The 26,635-nt window shown below is 46.2% G+C and overlaps 1 protein-coding gene across 1 annotated transcript; it reads right to left on the bottom strand.

The window, feature by feature from the left end:
- Positions 1-731: 731 nt before the first annotated feature.
- On the bottom strand, positions 732-26,374 carry GDPD4 (glycerophosphodiester phosphodiesterase domain containing 4). Its single transcript, XM_075140282.1, has 15 exons — positions 26,166-26,374; positions 25,429-25,532; positions 24,287-24,380; positions 17,866-17,925; positions 16,173-16,271; positions 13,234-13,327; positions 11,715-11,860; positions 11,278-11,360; positions 10,267-10,417; positions 9,492-9,716; positions 8,495-8,652; positions 5,575-5,722; positions 4,385-4,467; positions 2,672-2,754; positions 732-1,803 (listed from the first exon to the last, which is right to left on the bottom strand). The coding sequence occupies exons 1-15, from the start codon at positions 26,346-26,348 to the stop codon at positions 1,772-1,774; spliced, it is 1,743 nt and encodes a 580-aa protein (XP_074996383.1). The 5' UTR covers positions 26,349-26,374; the 3' UTR covers positions 732-1,771.
- Between the last annotated feature and the right edge of the window lie 261 nt (positions 26,375-26,635).

The raw sequence follows: 26,635 nt of genomic DNA, 5'->3' as shown, positions 1-26,635 counted from the left end.
AGTAGCTGAGATACGACAGGGCATAAGGCATTGCAGGAGACCACAGGTCTAATTGGCCAGGCTCTACTGGACAAGGCTGCTGAGGATGAGGAAGGTAAGTACAGGCAGACATTACTGCATAAAGACCAAGCAGCAGCTAGATACATGGATGAAGGCACATTGAGGTGGCTTTTCCTAATACATATGAAAAGTCGTGATTGGGAGATCACAGCTTGTCCCAGCCAAGTCCCTCACCTGGACACCAGAGGACAGGCTGAGGACCCCATACCACCGCTCACCCCACGCACTCCACAACTCCTATTTTTGCTGGTCACATACTTCCATGTGAGTGGTACCCACAAAAAATTATGAACCAGCGATGGATGTGGGGCATGGGGAGGGAGTTTAACACCATCAGTAGCATCCTCTCCCCATGCTTCATAGATCTGGAGCTGCTGTACACCAATCCACCAGCCCTTCAGCCCTTTTCCAGAGGAGGATGCTCCCTTTTTGCATTTCTAGCCTCCAAAATACTCCAAAATTGCAACTTGGAAATGTTTGAGTGCTTCTCAGCACAGTTAACTCTGAAACCTAATGCTTCCCTGTCACAATTCACTTGTGATAGCTTTATTTAGCAAAAACACCGAGTTGCATGAGGCTCACGTATGAGAAAATGTCTATAGCCTGATTCAGGTGAAGACGACTATTTTCTTCCCCTTTCCCAGTTTGCCAAAATAAGAACAAAACAGGATAGGAGAGCTAAAATGTATTTAAAACAGCACTTGCAATTTACAAAAAATGTGTTGTTCTTATCTGTTCAAGTAGAAATTTATGGCTTAAACCTGGGAGATGCTCACATCTCCCCTGCAGAGCAGGGCATAGACCCCCTCCTCCCTCTGTGCCAGCAGCCACTGGGAGAAATAAAAAAAGGAATAAATCCCAGGGTGCAGAGCAGGTATACAGACCTTCCCAAGGGAAAAGCAAACAGGACGCTTGGTGGGACCAATTCACATGCAGCTCAGTCCTTCTGAAGAAAAGTGTTGCGCTCCTGGTTATAGTCCCAGTACCTACATGGCCAAGGCACCAAAAAAGTCCTTCAGCACCCGTGGGAAGATATGCTTTCACCCACAGCCAAGGGGAAGAGACTGTCCTGTTAGGGTCTATGGCAGAGCAAGAGTGGGGAAAAGGAAACCTAAGCTAACCTGGAAAGGTACGGACCTTAGTGACCCAGCCAGCAGCAGTTGACCGTCGTGGTGGGGCTAGTGTGCTCTTGGGGATGGAGGAGACCTGTGATGAGGGAGGGAGGCAATGTGTGGAGAAGAGGCTGGTCTGACAGGAGAAACGTGGGCAGCTGAGAATGAGGAGGACTGGAGGATGCTCAGATGTTTGCAGCGTGTGTAAAAAACAGCTGTCAAGGCTTACGTACGGCAGGAGGGATTACAGGATGATTGTCCTGTGGGATGCCAATGGTCTCAGAGGTAAATGGTGGCTCCCGTGTGGTTGCTGCATCTCATCATGGTGCACAGCTTCTTCGTGGCTGCAACTCCAGCTGTGCTCCCCTACACCCCAGGGATCCCTGCCAGGCATGAGGTTGTGAGAAAAACTGTAGGAGAGGAAGCTCGGTGCTCATCTCCAGCAGGGTCACGGAGGCAAATGGCTCCTCCTCACCAGGCAGATCTGAGCCCTCCCCAGCTGGTCCCCTTGGACGTTGGTCGCAGGAAGGGGCAGCAGGGGAGGGTCTGCTCTCCAGTCCTCATCAAGATGGCAGGTCTGCATCCCCTCCCTGCCCGTGTCAGGCTATGACGGTAGGCATGTCGCTGAGCTCTGGAAAAGGGGACACGCAGTGAGCTACTGAAACATCTGCAGTGGTTTTGCCAGCTGCCGTGAGCAAACAGAACCTGGCTGAAAATGCACGTAGCCCAGGTTGGGTCATTTTGTCTGGATGATAGCTCCATGGGTGCAGAAACCTGGTGCACGGGAGGGTCCCCACCGGATCCCACCCTGCCCTGCAGACCCAAGAGGGCTCGGTGCCTCTGGGCTCTCTTTTCACAGCATCGCAGAGTAATGCATATCGGAGGGGATGTCTGGAGGTCTCTGCCCCAACATCTGCTTGAAGCAGGACCAATTAGATCAGGAATGCTCAGGGCTTTGAACATCTCTGAGGGTGGATATTCCCCATCTGTCTGGGCCCCTGTTCCAGTATCTGACCACTCTCAAGGGGAAAATTTCTTTTTTTTCTCTTTATATCTAGTCAAAATTTCCAAGGCTGCAGCTTGTGCTGTTGTCACTGCACATCCAAGAAGCGTCTGGCTCCACCTTTTCTACACCCTCCCATTAGATGGTTGCAGACAGCAATAAGATGCCCCTTGACCTTCTCTCCCACTGTGCAAACCAAGATCTCAAATGCCCCATCCTCCAGCTCAGTGGCCCCACTGAGCTCGCTCCTATCTGTCACAACCTGCTTGGTACTGGGGAGCCTGAACTGGACCCGGTGCCTAGACGTGGCCTCACCAGTGCTGAACAGAGGGAAGAAATCACTGCCACCTGCACCTGAGACTGAGACAACCCAGGATGCAGCCATCCTCCACCACAGCATGGGCACCCATCACCAACCTCTCCACTAGGACCCCAGTGCCCCAGCAGAGACGACTCTGAGCAGGATGCAACTCCCAGCTCTCCTTGGCCCACTCACCTGTCCTGAACTTGTTGTAGGTGCCGCTCTCCAGCATCGGGCCATCGTCATGGGCACAGCAGGAGAAACTCCGCTCTCGCCACCTGTATGGGGCAAAGCACCTGGCTCAGGCCACCACTTGCTGTGGTTCCCCTCGTAGCTCCCTGGTGCCCTGGACACCTTTTTTCTACTTTGTCAGGGCAGGAACTGCCCTGGTATTTTGGGATTTGCTCAGGTCCTTACTGAGAAGAGACTCCAGTGCCCGACTGTGATGTCTGAGCATCCACACTTCATATGTGCAACAGCATTTTGAAGGCAAGTTTGTGACTAAGCCCTGTTTTTTAAGAAATATTTAAGAGCTCAAAAGCCCCAGAAATGTTTTGCAGCCACTGGTTCCTAGGGAAATTTTAAAAATGTGATTTTGATGCATTCATAAACCTCACAAACGAGACCACGCAGGGCTCTCGGGCCCTGCTGACGGCAGGGCTGGGAATGCCCTGGCTGCAATGGCAGCCCAGAAGAGGTTGTTGTTTGGCTGGATGAGAAGCATCTGCAGGGCCCTGGGAAATGCACCCACAACGTGAACAGGGGCCTGGAGGAGCCAGGCATGGGAAGGTCTGACGGTGGTGGTGATGCATTGCAGGGGTGATTGCGAACCACCCTGCAACCTGCAGCCTTGACAGCAAAGTGAAAGCTGCTAAAGCAGGACCTGAGGAAGGACTGCTGAGAGCAGGGCATGGTGGAAGGGGAAGAAAGGGAAGGAGCCACTTTGTCTGGGGAAGGGAAAAGCCTGGATGCCCAGCAAACATGCCTGTACAGCTGCTAGTTCATCACCTGACCTAGTACTGCTACTAATTCATTTCTCCACCATCCCAGAGCAAAATTAGAGCTGCCACCCTTTCCTGTGTCAAAGCAAGTCACGGTTACAAGCAATCCAGACCGCTCACCCAGGACCTTCCCGAAGCTTCCCGGTGCTGTCACCTGCAGCACGGTTGTTTTCTGCTCCCCTGCAGAAAACACCCCTGGTCTGGTCCTTCCACCCATCCACAGCTGGCCAGCTGAAGAGCTGAGCCCAGCACCTCCTGCTTTCCTTGGCCACCACTGGGACAAGAGCACAGACAAGTTCCTCATCTAACCGTAGCAGAGCAGAGCGTCCAGCAGCCCGACCCGACCTGCTGGAGTGAGCCTGTCCTGTGAACCCCAGATTTGCCAATTATTAAACAGAGGTAAAATCTTTGACGGCATGGGAGGAAACCAAATGTGGTGTCTGTGACACACCCGGACTTTTTGATCTGGGAGGATGGATTTCCTCAGGGGTCCTGGCATCTGCAGATAGAGAGACAAGGAGCGCTCAAATATTAACATTGAGAGCTTTCCTCTTAAGTCGGTCCAATGCAACAGTGTCTAAATATTAATAATAGAAAAATCAGTTCCTTTCTCAGCCCATCAGCTTTGATAACTGGTTTACGTTGCTACTGTAAATCCACCAGGTCTCCACTGAATCCTGAGGGTAGACAATGCCTGAGCTGCCAAAACGGAAACAGAAAATGAGAACAAGCAGGAGCAGCAGAGAGGCTTTTGGAGACTTTCAGGGCTTTCTTCTAGTTCCTGAAGGGAAAAGAAATGTTCTCAAAAGTAGTTTTAACCCTTCAGATCACCTGAAAGCATCCCTCCTTCCCTCCACCTGGTGCAAAAGATCAGGTTATATCATGGCCGTTAGCAAATGGTAGTTACCAGTGCAGAGCAAAGATGAGGGAGATGAGGAGCACAGAGGTCAGATCTGTCAGGATCCACATGATGTTGTACTGCTGCGGAGTCTGGAAGAGAACAACAGAGGATGTGTCCACCACCAAGGACCCCGAAATATGCAAATAAGTTCCTCAAACTTTCTTGCTGCTTGACTACGGCAATTCTGCTGCCAGGTGTGCATGTGCAGTAACACCTCTTGGGTGCTTAAAGAATTTGGGGGCATTTCAAACTGGCCACCCCCCAGTGGGTGTTGGTGCCCATCTCTCATAAAAGCAGATCTGCTGGGTGACCAAGAAGATTGGATCACATCACAGTGAATATAACAGGGACCTCTTGTTTGTACAGGCAGGCCCTTTAGTTGTCTCTGCTTCCCTCCAACATTAATGTCAACTCGTGGCATCTCATTTTCCCTGGCAAAATTGTCCTTTAGTGAACACCACAGAGGGTCTGGGGAGGCTCCTGCTTTAAGTCTAAGAGCATCTGAAGATTCATCCTTAGACTGGACCTCCACCCACCCTCAGAATGGCCTGAAACCTACAGTTTTCTGGATGGGAGCATCATAAAATCTACTTCAAGAGTGTGAAGCCTGTTATTCAAAGTAGTAACCTTTAGGCTGCAGGGACTCTGGTGGGACCAGTAACCCAGGTTCTCCTTAGCCCTAAAGGATGTCCAAGGCAGAATAGGGCATAGAGAAATTATGTGAAAAAAATTCCTCCCAGCAAGGAAGGGTTATTTCTACGGTTGTTTCCCTTGGGCTTGTGGCACCACACCAAGTCTGAAAAGGGTGGTGGGAGGCCCTGGGAAATGAGGAAATTCTGATATCAATAAGGTGCTTCAAAAGCTTAGAAATGGAAATCCTCTTGCATCAGCTACATGTGCCCTCAAAGACCCTTCCTTTCTCCCCACACAAGTCTCAATATGACTTCTTTTCCCTCATCTCAAGGTCTAAGTTGCAAATCCTAACGAGCAGGGTGCTTCTGCCTGGGCCAAGAGAAAAGAGGAGAAGGGTATGGTGATACTTGGAGTGGCTCACAGGTGCCAGCTCAACTCAAGTCCTTTTCATGCAGAGCGTCATCTCCTTTATCCATGCATGAACTGGCCCGTGGTCTCCAAAGGTAACCATGAACATCCCAACCCTACTTCCTATCCCTAGGAGGGGGAGGATTTTTGCTTACCATGAGGAAGAGTGGTTGGCTGAGATTCTTCAGTATGTGGACGGCATTGGTGGTCACAGAGTGTGCCCCAGAGCACCACGCCAGGGAGAAAAGCCACGGCTCACTGACCACATAGAAGTTGGTGGTGATGTTTGCCTCAGCGTATTTCCTTTAAAAGACCAAAAGGCAATAGCCTTCGTTAAGAAAAGCAAAGAGGTTAGTACTTCCTTTGAGCTGAATCAAGGAGAAACGACATTTCTCTGTAGCAAAGGCTTGCTTTAGGACCTAAATAAAGAATAGAAAGGAAGGCCAACCAGCCAATAATTAATCATTCACAATTGGTCAATGCAGAATACCTGATCCGCTGGAGGCAAATGCAGTTAAAATGTCCAAAGGGTCAAAACTTTGCTCGCCTCTCTGCCATATGGATCGATGTAATGATGCGTTTGTAATCTCCCGATAGTGTGTTTGAAACCACCTCGAAGCTGGCTATTCACGTTTGTTATGCTTGCAGCATCAGCTGGTCACTTGTCAAGTTCTTATAAGCTATTAAAACTTAATATGAAGCGAGACCATTCTCTGTATAATGCTAAAGGAATATCATCAGTATCAGCATTTGTAAATCTACCCAGGATTTACCCAAATGGATCTACCTAGGACTTTAAATTCTGTGAAAATTATTGTTGAGAAAACATGAACATTACTCTCATCCAAAGGATTAAACTTTTTTTTCTTCTTCTTTTTTTAAATTAGTTTTCAATGTTTTTGTGCACAGGAAAGAGGAAAAAAAAATTGTATTTACAGAAGAAGAGTTGGACAGTGTGGTGGTGCATCCCTCCCCCCTCTCTTTTCCTCTGGGCCACGATACGATCTCAGAACCTTCTGTTAAGCTTTAGCCATTGTGTACGAGTTGGGCGGTTAAGCGTCCCTTGGCCGTACCAAGCGCTCTTGGATGGCTAAGGTGGGGAACAACACTGATTGTACCAGGGACACTAGCTACGTGATCAAGGTAGGGAACAGAAACAAGAGATAATTCATTATCTCTGACAGCTCTGAAGCTTTCCCTACCTGGATCATAGCTCAAGTGGAACAATACCATTGTTACCGTGAAACAATACCATAATTACTACCCTGGACCACCTCGGATAGTAGCCAAAGTGGAAATTTACTGATGACTAAAGCCAATCATCTTGCAAACCTATAAACAGTGGTACCAAGTGAGACCCTTTGAGCTCTCCTGGACCGCAGCGGGCTGCGTCCAGAACCTCCCTCTGAGTGGGACGCTTCTCAGAGTCCGCAAACTCGAATTTGCGATACTCAGAGGATCCCCGAGATTTTGGGCTGAGACGCTCCTCTGGGCTCAACTCTTCACCCTTTGGGAAATGCCAAAGCATTTAACGTGAGTATTTCACAGTACTCAAAGGGAATTTTTAACAGGTATACCTTTATAAATTAACTAACTCTAGGCCTTTCATTTAGCTTTGGTACCATATCCATATGCATATATATATATATGTATTGACTGATCTAGATCTTTTGCACGCTTACAGTTATAATCTGTAGTTATATATATATATATTGATTGATTTAGATCTTTTGCACGATTACAGTTATAATCTGTAGTTATATATATATGTATTGATTGATCTAGATCTTTTGCACGCTTACAGTTATAATCTGTAGTTATATATGTATTAATTGATCTAGATCTTTTTGTGCGCTTATCTATATAGTTACTAACAAGTATAACCTGTAGTTAAGTTGTTTTAATCTTTGGAGTATTTGTAGCAACTTGACTAATTCTTTGTGCAGCTGTCAAATTGATCAATGTTTAAGCATTAAGTTGCTGCTGAAACCCTTAACCCTTTAGTCACAAACTGTTGCCCAGGTCTGAGACTACGGGTAGATCCAGCCGCACCTAGGCTCCTTTCTGAGAAGGAGTTTAGAAAGCAAAGGGATCTACCTCCCAACGGGAGGTCCTTCCTATCCCTTTCTGTATTAGACATAAACCGTTGTCCAAGTCTGAGACTACGATTGGGTCCAGTCGGATCTCTTCTGAACCTCGTGACTCAACGGGAGGGTCCCCTTTTTACCCTTTTACCATTTTACCCTCACTCTCTGTACAAATAATTCCAACACAATTCTAATACGATTTTCCCCTGTGTAACTTAATCCATGTAATAAGTAATAGAGTGAATCTTGCCATCAAATTCTGTTAAGTCACGTTTCTATAAATTTCTATTAAAATCACCCTTCACCAATACCTTTGCCGGTGATTCTTTACGCAGCCTTAAAACCACCCATTCATGACAGACAGGTAAGACTGTTTTTTCTTTTTTTCTTTTTTTTTTTTTCTTCATATGAGAGAACCATTTTGGAAACTCCCGCAATGAACGTGGAGTCTTCCATTGGAGAGATGACATTTTCAGTGTGTCACAAGCAACAGAGTACTGGTAGCAACAGAGACAAGAAATGAAGTTTCCAAAACATCAGCTACAAGTGGGTGACGGGCTCTCACCACAGCATTTCACACTCAAACTCATGTTTGTGGAAGAACCACGGGAGGTTAAATAGTTGTTCATTCTCCATGATTCAGTGTTGGTGGGACTGGCATGAAGAGAAAGACAAGAAATCAGGAGACAGCTGTGTTATTCTACCCAGAAGATCCTCAGATCCTGATCAAGTAAATACGGACGTGGGGGCAGGGGGGTTTAATTATATATGCCACCTCTTGGCCACACACAGGGTCAACAGTAGGAGTGAACTGCAGTCCTTCACCTCCAAAATGCAACAGAGATGGCCACTTGATCTAAAGGAGCTCTTCCCAAAATCCTATAGATCCTGGAGCTGGACACTGGAGGGAGACATTGCCACACGCGTGAGGCAAATGTATACCAGACGCAGTCCACCAACTGTACTTGGGGCTGAAACCACCACCTACCGGATATCTTCACTGGACATTTCAGTGTAGGCCAGATTGAGTTTGACAATATTGTCCATCAATAGGTCTTCAACTGGGGCCTTACTGCCCATTGTCTGCTGAAACCCAGGAGCAACAGACTGAACAAAGGACCTCATGTCATTCTCCAGCCATAGGACCTGCAGGCAACAGAGGACCCAGTGAATTCCCAACAGACTTACTAATATGCCCTGCCCTTCACACAAACCCAGTAAAGATAAAGATAAAGTCTTGAGGAGCTTAACCCAGCCTGTCAAATGATGCATTTCTTTCAACAATCAAAGAACATTTGGATACAGGGTTAAAACTTGCAAGTCACTTTCATCAAGAAATAAGTATTCACTGTTCCTTGCTTATCAACTTGAAATCAGTGAGTACGTTTCACACAGCCCAACAAAAGATGCGGTGTTTGAAATGGATGAAAAGACAGCTTTGGTTTATGGGAAAGGCAACAGAAAATATTCTGTTCTCCCATTCTCCCAGCATGGGAGAAGAGAACTTCAGCAGATACAAATCAGCGTAACTCCCCAGACATCAATGGATACATAACCTGATCCACATGGATTTAGCATCCATCCCAAGCAGGGAATTGCCTGGGGAAGGGGGAAGGCAACGAAGGCTCCCAGCTCCATGTATTTTAATTTAAGCCAGGAATTTCTATGCGATATATAAAATAAGCATGGGTGGCAGGGAGTAGGCTGCCAATTACGACACAGATGAAAGGATGCCCTTTGGGGGCTAAGGCATTAGCTGGTATATATATAAAGCTATATTAGCTGGTATATACACGGGCTTATTTCCCTGTGCTGCTTAGGGTTACACTGTTTTGTGCCCAGAGAATATACTCCAAACGATGCCTCTTAAACCAAGTGAAATGCACAGGGCCAGACTGTATGCAGGTGAAATCATGCAGCATATGACCCCAAAGTCCCAATTTGGAGAACAAGAAAAGGGATACGGAGGAGTGAGGCCACCCTACCAGATGGGGTCTAATCCCCGCCTCGTCGAGGATGACTTCCAGGGTTCTGTTGATCCACGAGTTCCTGTAAGGATGTTTCTCTGGAGGGCGGTAGAGATCAAATATCACAAGTTTATTCTGACTGTCTGCGAGGCGCAAGAAATTACTTAGCTTGTAAATTGACTGATTCATTGCCTGGTTTTGATCTGCCCTTGACAGTGAGCCCATGCATGAAAATGGTTTGTCCTAGAAATAAACAGATATAAAAAAGGAAATCAATCAGGCAGTCGCCTCTGGGAGTCAGCTGCATGCAAAAAAATCATATCTCTAAGAGGGAAAAAGTTTGACATCAGCCCTCAGTAGGTGAGGATATTTTATTTTGCTTAGCTCTTCTACCTGAGAAACAAGGGAAATATTAACCCAGGCTGTGACGACACTGCTTCTGGGACCTAAATTATGTAGTTCACAGCTAGCTCTGCTGTGCTTCTCTGTCCCACCGGGTTAGCTGTGACTATAATACACAGCACCTTGCACAAGTAGCTGTTGTCTTCTTCCTCTGGACAATGTGTTCTGCTGCTGCCATGATAAGGAGCCACAACAACACCCACCAACCGTTACAGGTCTTCTAAGCCTAAAGGCCAACTGGACAAAGCAATGAGACCCCAACTGAAGGATTTCTACTGACTTTGAGTTTTGGCTCAACCGGTAGTTCCTCTCCTAACATTCATGCTATTAAGTAGTAGCCAGCTGGTGTCTCTTCTACATCCAGTTGATGATAGTCCTTTATGGCGCTTACCTTAAGGAACCACGTTCCAGCATTCAACTCCTGCAGGGTATCCCAAGAGAATAACGCAGCATTTTGAGCAGTGTCATTGGGGTAGACCTCCTTGATGTTAGTTGTCCTCCTCAAGGTGCTGTCATGCATGAGGAAAGGAACCCCATCATAGCTGTTGGAGAGCAAGAGTTCAGGTCACCTGGGGTGCAGGTTCATTCAAGGCATGAACAGCCCAGGTCAGAAAAATATGTGGGCCACGTGAATGCAGCATTACAGCCTCCCTCAGTGAAGAGGGTGGGATAGGGAGGAAGGCTGAGGCTTAAGACACCGGGTTATTTCCAGCTTAAATACTGCTGGGTGACCTTGGAGAAGTCACGTCTGACTGTGTCTCAGTTTTGTCAGGGGCAAAGTGGAGATAGTGGCATTTATGCCTGCCAGTCCCCCCAAAAACGGATAGTAACTTATGGATGCAATCTGTTTTTGCTGACACCAAAGTGTTTCTATGGGTTTCAGAGGACAGAAGTCTAAATGGACAGTGATGGAAAGGCACAATTTTCTCTTACAGAAAGGTCTACATTAGCAGAACATCTAAGCAATAGTATTTTTCTCATACAGTGCCTGGAACTGCTCATCCTGCACAGCATGTTAGCAATTCATGGCAATGGGTCCCCCAAACAAAGGCAATTAAAGATCTAATAATTAGGACAATGCTGTCACAACTCTGAACACAATTTTCTGTTTATTGTAGGCCTGATACAACCCTCACTGTGGCCTCGAAGTCAGACTAGGGTAGGGACTTGTCTTTATACTCTGCAAAGTATTTAGAACATACTGTAGAAATAATGATTGTTAAATCAATAGCTACAGCTTATTGACTTGCCTGAGAACACCCATGCCCTACAGCCGCTGTCATCATGTACCAGCTGAGGGACCCTGTCCCAGCCATCAGTAAAACCTAATTGCCTGGAGTTGCACGTCTCCAAAGGCAACCCTTAGAAGAAGAAGCGTATATATGCGATGTTTTCCCCTTACCTAATGGTGACATCTGTTTCAAGACCATCCCCACCATGTTCAATTGTCTTCTGAAATGACATCTCAGTGTTTTCTGGCGCCAGCTGGAAAGAAAAAAGCACATGAGCCGATCATTTTCAGACACACTCTGGAGGACTCTATAAGTACTTTCTGTCTCTTTGTAACATCTCTGGTTTTTATTAAGGGAGTGTCATTATCTTGTTAAAGTCTACTGTTTGTTTTCTTCCATTTTAGCCACCAAACCCATCTTGTCCCTCAGGAACAGTGTTTTCCTTCTCAGCAAACCCATGCAGTGATGCCTTTGGCATGCAGTTCCGAAAGGAAATGTCTCCCCTTCCACCCTCCACAGATTTCATGGAAAAAAAAAAAGATGATGATGATCAAGGTAGCAAGACACAGGATGAAGAAATGATGTAAAATAACTTCTCCAGACCTACCATTGGAGCTCCACGGTGTCCAATGAGGGCTGGCTTTGGTCCAAGCGTCCCCATCTCTCTGATGCAAGGAGAGTACATCCCCAGAGGTATCAAGAAAAGAAAGAGAAGGATAGCCAGGTATGGACCAACAATTATCACCTGAACAACTGGAAGAATTTGAAGGAGGAAGGCTAGAGTTAATCCATGTAGTAACATACAGGTTTGCCTTGCGGCTTGACTTTTAATACAGCCCTCCAGCTAAGTAGCTGTCGGGCTTTGTCCCATCCCTTTTTCCATCCCTTCTTCCCCTAATTTTCACTTTCTCTCCAAACAGTGCAACCCAGGAAAACAAACTGGTCAAAACAAGGATGTGGGCTGTTTAAGTCAGGACTGCAGGTTTTGTGCTTTAATTACATCTCACTATGCCTTACAGCAAGACATGGCCTTAATTTCTTTTTCTTTAGAGGTGGTGCAGTGAAATATCCCCCATCTGTAGAAAAACAATCCTCAACAGAAGGACGCTAATTTTTTTCTTACTCAGATAAGAACAAGCAACGTTTTGAAGTTTCATTCACAGTGAAGAAGAGCAGGAACCTTTCTCCTTCAACTATGTTACATCCCCTTAAGGTGAATACTTCCCTCGTTCATTCAGACTGTCAGTGACCTTCTGTGTGTGACCTCCAGAACCCTACAGACTCTGACTGCACAGGTATTGCATCTCAGAAACTTGCCAACTCATTACCTACAGTGTTCCCCGGAGCCTGTTGACACATTGCCCAGGAGCCCCGGTGAGTCTAGGGACCCAGCATATTCCCCCCCAACCTCCCCAGTTCAATAAGAAAAATTCTGGGCACGAAACAAAAATACTTCTACCAGCCCATTCTGTCTATGATTTTTATTACAAATCAACATCTGCAGATGGGTGCCATGTAGATGATTTTGGCTATATTGGAGAGACTAGGTCAGAGAAAAACAGCCAGTCCCAGAGCCAGGCTCTTCCACAGTTGTTCCTGGCAGCTGGCCTTGTCCTTTACACCACTTGGTCACACTTTTCAGGGGTAGACAGAACTTGCCACGGGATAACACTAGGAACTGATCTAAAAGCTCTTTCCCCTATCTCAGCTGGCTTCTCCTGAAATGTACTAGTCTGAAGTGGATTGGCTGGACTGGAGATAGCAAGCAAAGGTCAACCAAGAGAGCTGCTACCAGCTGCTTTCTCCTGCAGAGGGCTGACCAAATTTCCATGCATGACTCAGAACGTGGGTACTTCTGCTAATATCCTCCATCTCAAGGCAGGTCACTGCCTTGGTGTAGGCCAAAACTGTGCAAGGGAGCATGCAAACCAGTAATGCATCTGGACAGCCACAGGACAGGGCACAGCCCAAGTCCCAGCCTCCCTAATTTCCCTGGAATACACAGAGGCTAAAAGTCTCCTCCAGCTGGAGTGCGGGTGTGAGAGGAAAGGGCTCCTGCATGCCTGTTTTCTCACACTGATATACGTCTTTTGTCATATAGGGAGCAGGAAGCAGAGCTACTGTACCTTTCTTATCTGCTCTGATGGCATGAAGAGCCACGGGCCAGGACAGGAGGACCATGATGGTTATTGCCCCTATGTGGAGATAGGGAGCTGTGATCTGGCAAGGAGAGAAAAGGATTTTAGTCAAAGGATGAAGTGTGGAGACAGATGGAAACAAACCCCAACACAGCTACAGCCTTCCACCTGGATGGGCTCCTGTTGCGGATACCAGCAGTTCAACCTCTCTTCTGCACTTGGGTTGGATCCACCAAACACCCCTGGAGAGATATGTGGCCCCAGGCAGGCCAGCTACCCAGGCTGAGGAGTGCTCCTCACTGCTCTCCTTTCCCCTAAGTCAGCCAAAGGGGACAAGGCTCTCCTCGTCCACGAAGATGCAATTGCCATTACTGCTATACCATAATTCATGAGCATCTTCCAGACAGCCGACAGTTGAATCCAATCCAACCCTATCCAATCCCATCCAGGTAATAGTCATCTCCATACCACACTGCAGCTAAATCATTAAACTGATGTCAACAAACCTGAGTGATAAAATGTGGTATTTACACCTGTATGGAACTAACCATTGTGGTGTAAGAGAAGTAGTTAATCTGCTACATGTCTGATCATGGACATTATTAGACTCATAAACAGCCTGCAGCACCTAGTTCCACGTATTATCAATATATTCCAGAAAAATAATTCATTTTCATTTATTTCAAAGCATTTAATTCACTTCCATCAGGGTTAATTGCATTTTTTCTCTTTTTTTTACTTTTAACTCAACGTGTAGACATTTTTCTTGATTTACTAACACAAAACAATATATTCATTTAATGTTTATGCTATATTAGATAATACCTATTGCTGGACAGATAAAGTAATTTTACTTGATTTCTTTGGTCCTAAAGATTAAACAAGAAGATCAGAAGCTAAGAATGACTTCTGTACTTATCACGAATGCATGAGCAGAGCTGAAAACAAAGCAGAAATAGTTTGACACTGAATGGATGCTCTTCACTCAAGTAATGTTGATATGACACATCTTTCATAAAACTAGGGAAATCTGTCAAAGAAACCAATCCATCATTTTCTCATGCTCATCAGAGCCCTGTGGTTTCTGTTCCAGCTAGAACTGAGAGTTATTAAGATATGTGCTAGGAAAAAAATCTATTCAGATGCAAGCCTTTTCTGTTGCTTAGTCCATGCCTGCGTCTCTAAGCTGGAAGGGTTGAAGAAAGCAGCAGTCACTGAGAGATGTTATTGCCTGTGATACTGTCTGCGCCAGACACTTGATATCAACATCTTCTGATTAGAAACAGGATTCAGTTGCGTAAACAGAAGTGCCATCTGAGATGTCCAGTATATTTGAGACAGCTTTGCAGGCCTAATGGACATGACAGAGGATCTACAAGAGATTCATGTCCTTTGGGAACAGCAGCGGGAGGCCATGTGAAGCATCTCAAAGGGCATGAACACCTAAAATAAACAGCACCTGGGGGGAACCCAAAGGCTCTTGCGTCTGCTTCTCCCCATCCACCTCCCCTGGAGTCTGCGAGGAGAAGGAGAAGCTGATGGTTTCTCATTACCTTTGCCAGTGCATAGCCCAACGATTACCAAACTCTGTAGAGCAGGAATGTGCAACTAACCACATGCTACAAACACCACATCTCAAGGAGACTTCCATAACTCTGGAGCTACCAATCGATTCCTCTTCCCATCCATATGCATTGCTCTCCCAATGTTCACAAGCAGTAAGCCACCTGGGGAGAGGTGATATGACCAAATAACATCTGCAAGGCAGCTATGTAGTCGAAGGCTTACATACTTCTTCCTTCCCAATACATGTGAGGACCTGGATGCTCAGACACTAAACAGCACCTCCACCTAGCCTCCATCTTCAGATCTGCTGAGAGTTGAGGAGGCCAGCAGACCATGCACTCTGACCTCCTGCATAGAATCATAGAATCATTTAGGTTGGAAAAGACCCTTGAGATCATCAAGTCCAACCGTTAACCTAACACTGCCAAGTTCACCACTAGACCATGTCCCTAAGCACCACATCTACACGTCTTTTAAATACCTCCAGGGATGGTGACTCAACCACTTCCCTGGGCAGCCTGTTCCAATGCTTCACAACCCTTTCAGTGAAGAAATTTTTCCTAATACCCAATCTAAATCTCCTTCGGCGCAACTTGAACCATTTCTTCTCATTCTATCGCTTGTTACTTGGGAGAAGAGACTGACACCCACCTCGCTACAACCTCCTTTCAGGTAGTTGTAGAGAGCGATAAGGTCTCACCCGAACCTCCTTTTCTCAAGACTAAACAACCCCAGTTCCCTCAGCCGCTCCTCATCAGACTTGTGCTCCAGGCCCTTCCCCAGCTTCGTTGCCCTTCTTTGGACACGCTCCAGCACCTCTTGTAGAGAGGGGCCCAAAACCAAACACAGTATCCCACAAGTTGTCCCACCTGACACCAGTGTTCCCCACCTGCTCCCCAAAAATCTCAGTGCTGTCCTGCCCTCAAGAGATGAAGCTCTTCTGAGTCACAGAAGACTGAAATTGTGCTAATGCTAAAGCTGCTGAACTGGCAGGAGCTCAATAGGGAGAAAGTTCTTGCTCCAGCAACCCTGCCAGCCAAAGGGGTCTGATTTACCTGCCCTGGGCAGCTCAAAATTAACAGTACACCTACAACATTTTTGCCAAAAAAAAAAAAAAAAAAGATGTGACTTCCCAACTGGAGACGTGTTACATCAGATAGCTTGAAAATCAACCTCAGGTCTTGGCTTCCTTTCTCCCAACAGGAAATATTAAGTCATAATAAAAGTTTACTCAAAACCACATGCCCTGCAAGGAAAATCCACGTGAAAAACACTCACCATATGGAATATTTTCTACCAATTACCACAAAATACTTCTATAAACAAGTTGTTCTTTCAAACAGACCTCCCAGACCTCTTACCTGGAGCGACAGGCGGACAGTTTTCCATTGATCTCCCCAGAGTATCGATAATATGAGGAGGGCTGTGATAGAGAAGCCCAGGACAAGAAAAGTCCCAATCTGGGGAGACAAAGAAGACATAAATCAGCTTCAGCACTTCTGCACAAGGTGTGCCATCCATTTGACTCACAGGCTTATTTAAGCAGTTTGGACTTGATAAGTCAAGCATGAGCTTGACTATGCCAGTTCAGAGACATAGAGATGCAACGGGACTAAAACCAGACCAACAGTGCTATCGATTGGCTTTTCTGTACGGCAAGACTGATCTTAAGAGTTGGGTACCCAACTACGTCAGTCCTCAAGGCTTCCTCTATAATCATTAGAGAAAGAGAAGAATTTCCAGAGGTGATCCATTCCCACTTGCTTTATGATGGGAGATGCCTCTCTCTCTCTCTGTTGATGTAGATGGAGCCTAGATGATCAGCTTACATTAAATCCCTAACCTGCAGATGGCTACATTCAGAAGTGATTAATTCCACCCAAAAGAGACAGCAACACAGCTTCCTTATGCTATGAGCTGCTTTGCAACAGGCTTCAGCAACAGCAAACACTCCCATAATTAAGAGATGAAAGTTCACTTTTTAACCAAAAAAGTGAGGAGGTAGCTCAGTCTATTCTTTGGCTTCTTGCACAGTTTGGTACCAGCACAGTTGTGATGGCAGGCTCTTCTTGATGCATCATCTAGCTGCTGAGGACTACGTGCAAGTAGAATTTGGACCAAGGCTCTAACCGTTCTTCAGGGGGATCCTACAGATCAACACCTTAATAATCCGCCCCTAATCTCTTCCACCCAAGGATACGATCTCATTTTTTTTTTTACAAATTGTTCTACATCTTTCTGGTTCTTCTGGAAGTCAATTTTCAATAGCAGAGATGATTGTGTTTCTATTACTTAAATGAGGAAACACAGGATCAAGTATCTGCGCATCCAGCTACTCCCTTCCCCTGCAAGATTTGCAATCACATTATATTCTCCCCTAAACTGCCTGGCTAGAGGCTCATTTTTAAAATGCTTTACATAACATCAAGAATTTCTTAAGGAGGGTGATTCTAATGCATCACTTTGTAGCAACAGCTCCCTGAGAATTTGTTTCTGCACCTTCAAAACTCCAGGTGGCACTTACCAAACCACCCAAAGACCAAAAGACATAAGGAAACAAAATGCCTAGGAAAAGCCAGATTTCTCTTTTGCAGAGATAGCAGCCATTTTTTTTCACTGCTGCTGGAGCCTGCTATAGAAAATTACACTGTGCTTCTCATGGAAACTTTGCTTTTGTCTTCATGTTACCACATGTAGACGTGTCAAATACAGACATCTTCACCCGAATGAGTCACCACAAGCTCCTTTTGGAGTCAGTGGGGGAAAAAGGTACTTTACGTGTGATTCATCTCATCTTTATTTAGATGTCTATGACCAGCTGGATGAATTGCGTCCTCAGAGGATTCATTTCCCTCCACTGACTGAAAAGGAGTTTAGGTGATCAGCTCAGGTGGAGATATCATTCTTATGGTATCTAAAGTCTCCTAAGATTAAAGTCTTCCCTCTCTTCCTTCTCTCCCATAATCTAAGATGTTTTTCATGCAGAGAAACACCAGAGACTCAATTGGTTGAAAGCATGGATTAGAGTTACCAGAAAGCCCTGACTCTCCCCACCTTGTGACTCCAGTGTAGGTACAGCTGCTGACCTTCTGCAAGCAAACACATCGCTAGGACCTGGGAAATCAAGAAGAGATGTTTTGCATCCTGGTAGAAGATGGTGAAGTGTGTTCAGTGAGGTACTTCTGGAATTATTTTTGCATTGGGAAGTCACTTTACGCTAGGTTTTCCTGCACAATGTCAGGGCTGTTAGCAGGACAGGTGTATGGGGAGAAGTGTTTATTGCTACAGTAAAAATGCTTCTGAAATGGCCAAGCACATATCAAGGCTGCCCTGCAGGATCAAAGCCCTTTCATGGGTAACAAATAATTGGGCACTTTGGGGTACACTCTTTTAATGACTTTTCTTTGTGAGTATAAATTCTGAAAGAGAAATGATGGCCAGGATCAACTGGTATGGAATGAACCAATACAGCACTAACCTTGCCTATCTCCTCTGCATTTGTGGTGATTAGAGGCATATCAACCACGGGAGAGAGGTCAGGGACTAAAAAATGCCTCCACAAAAGCACCACAAAAATACAGAGCAGACAGCAAAGGAGCCAGTGCTTCCACAGTAATCACAGGAAACGCAAGGGACTGGCACATCTCAGAACAGGGAAAACTGCCTTGGAGATGAAAAGACTCCAGTTTTTGGTGGCTGGCACATTCCTTCCCTCTGATGACAAGTTGGAGTCCTTGGGGAGGGTTCCCGTGAGGCACAGCGCAAACCCCAGCCAGGGACAACCTGAGAAGCCTTGAACACCAAGAAGCAAAGGATGAGGAAAGCCAGTCCACGGCTCTGATGGAGAGTCCCAGCCCTAAGCAACCAATGAACCTGGTGATGAATTTCACCAGAAGTACCTCGATGCTGTGAAACCGCACAGGTCTATGCTCAGGAATCTGAGTACCTGGGGCAAGCTTCCCAACCACTGTAAGGGACAGTTTGGGGACCAGTATCACCAGATATCCTGTATCAGGAATAGTGTGGCCAGCAGGAGCAGGGAGGTGATCGTGCCCCTGTACTCGGCACTGGTGAGGCCGCACCTCGAATACTGTGTTCAGTTCTGGGCCCCTCACTACAAGAAGGACATGGAGGTGCTGGAGCGTGTCCAGAGGAGGGCAACGAAGCTGGTGAAGGGCCTGGAGCACAAGTCTGATGAGGAACGGCTGAGGGAACTGGGGGTGTTTAGTCTGGAGAAGAGGAGGCTCAGGGGAGACCTCATCAATCTCTACAACTACCTGAAAGGAGGCTGTAGCGAGGTGGGTGTTGGTCTCTTCTCCCAAGTAACTAGCGATAGGATGAGAGGAAATGGCCTCAAGTTGCGCCAAGGGAGGTTTAGATTGGACACTAGGAGAAATTTCTTTACTGAAAGAGTGGTCAGGCCTTGGAACAGGCTGCCCAGGGAAGTGGTGGAGTCACCATCCCTGGAAGTATTTAAAAGACGTGTAGATGAGGCGCTTGGGGACATGGTGTAGTGGGCATGGTGGTGTTGGGTTGACGGTTGGACTCGATGATCTTAAAGGTCTTTTCCAACCTTAATGATTCTATGATTTTATGAAAAGTATCTGTTTGTAGACATCAGTGCTCCACTGAGAAGGATCATTTATGATCCAGGTCCCTCCAGACTGTAACACAGTGAGATTGTGTGAAAGCAGGACATACAAATTTAGGGGAAGGGGCTCTGCTCTCCCAAAACACAACTACAAAGGAATGTAAGCTGTTTCCCATCCAGCCACAAACACACTCTCTTTCCAGGATCATGCTGATTTGAAGCGAGATATAAGCTCAGCAGAGAATACAGATCAGCTTTTAAGTGCTTCTTGACATGTTAGCCTCCTTTAATCGAATCCTGCACCCAGTACGTGAGTAACCATGGGAGCAGTTCAGACAGAATTAAATTACTGCTGAAGATCTTAAGCAAGACCCACTTAAATAAGCCATTTCAGAAAAAGGAAGAAAAAAAGACACTTTCAAAATTGCCTCTTTTCTGCAAGCAATGTTACAAAGACCTGGTCCTTTCCTAAGGTACAGCCAAACACTTATTTCACAGGCCATGCTCAACAGGACTCTCCCCTGCTACTGCAGTATAACTTTTGTATGAACGATGCACCACATCTGGGAATGCCATCAGAGGGTGAGCTCATTTTTAATGGATGGAAACAACATCTCATTGTCAGCTTACAAGAATAATAATCACCAGGTTTCATTCTCAGAGGGTGAAGAAGGAAGTCTTGCAGTTGTAGGAGAACACATCTTGATGGACCAGTGACCTGATGTGATGTGGACAAGGTTTATTGTCTGGCACAGTCAGTTTGAGTTTTCTTCGCTTTCCGTGTACCCCTGAAGCTTAACATCTCAAGCCACAATAACCTAGCTTCATCCTGCTCCTCAAAAACTGCTTCAGGACCTGTCCAATATGGTCTTCCATGGAGAGCAGCTGCCTTTAGCAATGTCCCACAGGCTTGCACCTAGAGTAGGACTTCCTCAGGCAAAGGGACAACCAGCACTAGCAGGTTTGGCTCTTCCAAACCGCTTCGATACATATCCTGGGATTGTCTAATACAAGTACATAGATATGTGGGTTTAGGTGACCGATATTTGTCTGACTATTACTGCTGAGGCTAGAGCCAAGATCCCTCTTGCTAGCTCTATCATCTCCTGAATCTTACAGCCTCCAACACTTGCATTCTTCTCTTCTTTAGTACGAGGTGTGGAAGTGTCTCCCCTCCACCATCCACCTGCAAAGTGATAATTAAGGGATGCTTTCCAGTGGCAAGAGAGATGGATTCGCTGCAAGGGGGATTGCACCTCTGTCTCCCTCTTTTTGAGTGGACTCAAAAACACTAACCATAAGGTTATGCTGCAAAAGCATGGACAATAGACCCTTAACACCACTCTGCTTCAGCATGGGAATGACCTGGTGCTGATTTTAATACTGCTGGTGAGGCTTAGGCAGGCTCTGAACCTTCCACCAGAAGGATGTGGAGGCAGGCACTTGGACACTCTGCTCACCTAAAATATCTGCTCACTTAGATGTTCACAACAGCAGAATTCAGGTCCCTACACTCACTTTCTGGAAAAAATGCAGCAACTCAGAACTTCTCTGGTACCTTAGTCTCTTAGGGATGGAGGTCTGAGATCACTTTTTGAACTTCAGTGCCAATGCACTATTTTGAGTCCTTTCTTAGCCTACAAATGCAGAGGCCACAACACACCTGAACCTCTTTATATTGTACAGTCACGAGTCACCTCCTCAAAACCCTTGGAACAAACATGGTTGAACTGCAGAGAGGAAAATATTATGTTGGAGTTTAAAGACTGAACAAGAAAAGTTTTTTCTTCTCCACTGAGCATGAACTGTTCTGCAATTAGACCCCTCAGCTTAACCTGTAGCTCTAATGGAAATGAGAAAATTGTCTCGCAGAGTGATAACAATTGAATTAATTGAAACTGATTGTCTGAAAAAATTACAACGATGCATGCGGATGGAGAGCGTCTTTGCGCAGACAGCAAGTGTTTTGTTGTGCACCGTTTTCTTCAGCCGCTGGTGGCTGGTGGGCAGAAGAGTGTTTGCTTCAGTGGTTAACAATAAGGCCATGGAAGCAGGCTTGCAGGCTCCAGTTGGGTGCCATCATTAAGGAAGAGGGTATGGTGCTCACAAACAAAACCAGACCAGCCACCGGTTGCTATAAAATCTCTCTGCTCCAACAAGGGCATCAGTGTGCTCAATTTTCTGATGTGATGGACTGCTGATGCAAAACATCACAAGGAAACATCGCCTGGGTGAAGGTCTCCAGTCCTTCTGCAACGCGTGAGGGGATAGTCTCCATCCAACACTGTTCATGGAATGTTACATGGGATGTAATTCATTGTGGAGGCAACCTATTTGGCCATCAGTTGTCTGAAACATATTAGGGTGATCCAGCTATCGTATAGTACCCGCAATGATAGATTTATTTAGATGTGGAAGGGCTGAGTTGCACTTATTAACCTGTGAGGCTGTTAGTGTTTTACTGAGTGGTTCATCAAAGGCTGCAGTGAAAGGCCAGACACTGTGACGGGGAAGCTCTGCAAACAGCGATGGAGGGGTGATTCCTGGCAAAGTCCTCCTCTGAAAGGAGCCCTGCTGGGATGAACATGGCCAAGCCACAGTTGTCATCACAAGACCCTGTATGTGACCGTCGTATGACCCTGCATGCTTTGAGATAGTGGGAGCATGAATGGTGGTGCTGATGACTTTCTTCGCTCCCCTTTTCTTCAAGACCTAATCCTATTTAGGTAACAGCTCTGATGGTGTGGGGCCTCATGCCTCCCAACACCCACTACTCAACATAGACGCATGCAGCAATCTTGCCAAATGAGACAGGATGACATGGTGATGCAATCAAGCAGGGCAAGTGCCCTTAGAAATACCCAATATTTGGGTGGGTCGCTTAACAGCTTCATGAAAGCAAGGAGCAAATGGACTCTCGCTACAGGGGCTGTCCCCAGAGCAGAGGCACCTTTGAAGTATTTCTCTTGTAGGACTTGTCTGATGGTATCCAAACGCCTCGTATTCTTTCAGGTTTATCTGTGTTTCATCCCCCTGAGGAAGGCAAGTGCTGCTAGCCTCATTAGATAGAACTGAGATGCTGAGAGGAGGAGGATGTGTCTACACAACGAAGAGTGGGACCGAGACTGAACTGAATCATGTGGGACACCAATTTCACCTTGTATTTTCCATCTATTTTTCTGGCTTCGCTTTGCCTACCACCTGCCCTGATAGAATCATAGAATCATTTAGATTGAGAAGACCTCTAAGATCATCGAGTCCAACCATCAACTCAACACCACCATAGCTTGCAGCCATCACATTTGTGCCGCCAAAGACATGAAACGCCTCTAAGAAAGTCCACTGCTTGGACACTGGCTGATGTTTGGATCTTTGGATCCCGACAGAGCATGACCGAGCTGACACATCAGCCCCAGGCATCTTCAGGCTCCTCAAGCCCAAGAAATCATATAAAGTCCATTTCTAGCATGTGCTACGATGGGTTAGTCTGATCCTGAGGTGGACTCCAGATCCACAGCCTGCTAAGGTATGATCTCAGAGGTATCCATGTCACACAGGCATCTCTGGCAAAGCTCTGAGTTGCTCAAAGTAGCATTGTAACTGCCAAACCACCCACACTGTCCCATGGCCACTGGGAAAGCCAGGTAGGCTTTGCTGAATAACAGACGTTGAGCCCAAGACCCACCAGGATGTCACAAAATCCTTGTAATTAAATATTGTTATTTGTCCTACTCAGAGCTCAGTTAGTCCATAGCATTTGTGATGCTATTGATCGCTGTGGGCGTGGCCAAGCAGCTGTCCTATTTATCACTTTGGTATTTTATTGCTAGCACTAGAATAAAATCACTATTCATTTGTATTTCAGCAGGGACAGAGGACCCCAGAAACCTATTGTTTTAGGTGCTGCATGAACAAAGCAAAAAGAGATTCCCTGCCATGAGCAATTTACAGTCGGACTATATGATGACACATCAGGGAATGGGTAAGAAAAGCAGGAACTGATGATAAAAGCTGGTTGTCTTTGTCACAGAGGTGAGTCAAAGCCATAACCTCATCCTTGGCACCTGGCATTTCAAAATGAAAGTTGGAGCAGGCATGAGACTGAACGTGGACTCCAGTCCCTGGAGTTAAAGTGATTTCTTAGCCTATAGCTCTGGATGCAGAGGGTGGAAACACAGATGCAGATCTGTCTTTATCTGGGGGGTCCCTATGAGAGAAAGGACAGGGAAAAAGGATGACTAGGTAGAAATTTTAGGAAATACTTGCTTTTGGTATGTTTCCAGTAACCAAAGCAGGCAGCAGATCAGAAGTCTAGAGAAAATGTCACAGGATTTGTAAAAATGAAGATTTCAGGAACATTGCCTCTTGGGTTATAAACTTCAGGAGCATTTTGTGGCCACGTCTCTACCTGGAGAGAAACCCTCCAGCAAAGCAGAGAGAGTCAAGGTAGCTTCAGTGATAATGTTCCCCTTCTTCTAATGAGCATTTTTCTTCAGGATTAGAGGAATAACTCAGCTTCGACAACATATCACCACCGCTATGTGACTCGGAGCCCCATACGTCCCTGCTGTTAGAACAACAATCTTTAGCTTCCCCTAAATCTAGATCCAGTCACTGCTGGAGACACTGGACAAATTCATCGAAGGGAAATCATTGAGAGAAATCACACAAACTACATCTGGCTCAGAGACTGAAATTGGTCATCTGCAGGTGGACATGGGGAGAAAGTACCATAAACACGTGTTCTCAATCTTCCCCAGGTATCCACTGTCTAGGGATCACCCGCAGGGGTAGGCTGAGCTTCGGTCTGACACATTAAAGCCATCCCTATGTTTATTTTTTAGGACTATAAATCATGGTCAGCTTACAAAGAGCATTACTTACCAATAACAGTGTGATGTACGTGAAGAAGATTGCAGCCACAATCAGGAGAACAAGAGACCAGAGAAACCAGAAGCCCAGGTTCCCATAGTTATACCTAAAAAGCAATATTATGATAGTGTTTGTGTTTAGCACATGGACTGGAGGAGAACAAGAGCCCTGTTGCGTAAAATTTTGAAATTTTCAAAGCAATAAAACAAAGAGGGAGGGAGGAATAACCTACCCTGCAACACGCAAAAGTGATTAAGAGCCTCCTTCCCCAAATCCATGATTGCGTTACGGCCAGACTAATACCCCAGTGTGCTGGGGTGGTAAAATACAGGACCAAATTGATGGCCTTGCTCCAGACAGCTCCTAGTCTGACTGTAAGACACAGCACCTTGCTGCAGACAAGGCAGCCTGGGGAAAAAGTAAGATGACACGACTCAGGCCAACAGCCCACCTTGTCTGCCTGCGGTTGTGTAGGGCACCGCAGCAAAAAGGGAATTCGAGTCAGGTTTTGAAGGAGACAACAACAGAAAGCTGGAGGAGCTGCTGAGGGATTGCCCAAGGAGAGAGAGAGGGAAGCTTTACTTTTTACCCAAAGGCTCAATAAGGATGAATAATATTATTACACCTTTCCTCCCCATAATATCTGAGCTGCTTTAAATTAATTTTAGGGGCCAGATTTGCATAACTGTTACCTACATACTGCAGAGGGAAAGGATTTGCATAAATCCCTGCCAATTATTTCTTACTTTCAGGACTGGGAACATGCAATTCTCTTTGCAGTGAGATAGCTGATGCAACGCCTCTGATGCCAGCCACCACATTTCTTCAGAGGGAACGGGGGGGGGAAAAGACTCAGAGAAGGAAAGGGAAAAGCTATTTAGTCCCCTTCACTCACAATTTTTGATTCTCCCCTTTCCCCCAAATTCACACGTGTACCGAAAAACTGTAGCCAAGCAAAGTGCAGAGCCTCAGTACCTCTGAGGTCACTGGACATTCAATTTGGATGCTGTAACCAAGAGTTTAAGGAGCCAAATCTTTGGCGCATGGCTAAAGTGCCCTGCTGCAGCACAGCTGCTGGGGAGGGTGCTCATCTCTTCCCAGCCACCCTGGGGACCTGCCCGAGGAGCGGGAGAGGAGAAAAAGATGGTACTTACCAGTCAAAGTTATTGTAGTCATTTTTTGCTTCACTCCACATGTACAGAAAGACCAGAGAAAAGCAGAAAGCTCCAACAAGCAATGGGAAAAACATGCATTCCCGCTGGAGAGGGAGAGGAAGGACAAGTGGTCAGAGCCTTATCTACCCCAAAGCAATCAGAGCAAATGGCAGATACTTTTTGACTGTCCATAAAACACGTGGCTTAGTGCTGGACATCCAGAAGCAGAGGTGGAGATGACTTCCCCCCCTGTCCTCTGTGACCAGGGGGATGGCCTCAAAAGCATACTCTGCAGTATTTATTTTCAGGGAAAACAGATCTCATGACTTTGCAAATGAACAGGATTTTAGCCACCTCCTGTGAGAGGGAATTGCACTATACAGCAGCCCTCTTTACAATTTTTACTGCATGCCCAGCCCAAATTTTCCTTCTTTAATTTGATCCTATGGCTTTGAGGTGTTTCACTGGCCTGGAGGGTTTGGTGCAAGGTCTTTTCCTGCCACCACACATTTGTTAGCTGCGTGGTGGCACAGACAAACTGAGCTTGCCATGGAAACACAGCAATCCATCAACCGCTTAGAGCCAAAATCTAACAACCCAACAGATCTCGGTGGGCTCCAAATGATGTTGGGCAGAGATGTCTTTGGCCCATGACATCAACCACTCGTCCGCTTGGTTGGACATTGACCTGTCCCTCCACAGAAATCAATGTCTGTGCTGATTTTGAGCTAATTTACCGTCTTGCAGCAGCATTTCCCAGGCTCGGTCCTTTTGCGCTGGTACCGCTTCCACCGGCAGCTGTAGAAACCAGCCAGGCAGGAGATGAAGGGCTGATGCTCATATCTCTGTAGCAAGCGCCGACGTACCACCTTCAGCTTCCCAAACTTGATCCTCTTGAGGCTGGTGGAACTGGCCTCCATCTGAGTGGCTTTATCTCATCTTCCTCCTGAAACGAGACCACAAGTTTTATGGGGAGACTGTAACCGTCCTTTCCTTTTGGGTAAGCTTTTCATATCAGAAAAAGGAGAGGAAGTTTTCTCAAGAGGATGCTGCAACCAGCAGGGAAGGGTGCTGAGGACACCCCACCTAATTTTACATACCTAAGTGAGATGTCTAACAGAAAAGCATGGTCATTGCAAGTCCCCTCAGCAGTCAGTGGTGCTCCTGGTTGTAACTTAGGTGCTCTGAATCACCTCTGAAGGAACCT

This window comes from Calonectris borealis, chromosome 1 (assembly GCF_964195595.1).
Source record: "Calonectris borealis chromosome 1, bCalBor7.hap1.2, whole genome shotgun sequence".
NCBI classification, from domain to species: domain Eukaryota; kingdom Metazoa; phylum Chordata; class Aves; order Procellariiformes; family Procellariidae; genus Calonectris; species Calonectris borealis.
The sequence above is the reverse complement of the archived record's forward strand: the minus strand, read 5'-3'. Positions and strand labels throughout refer to the sequence as shown.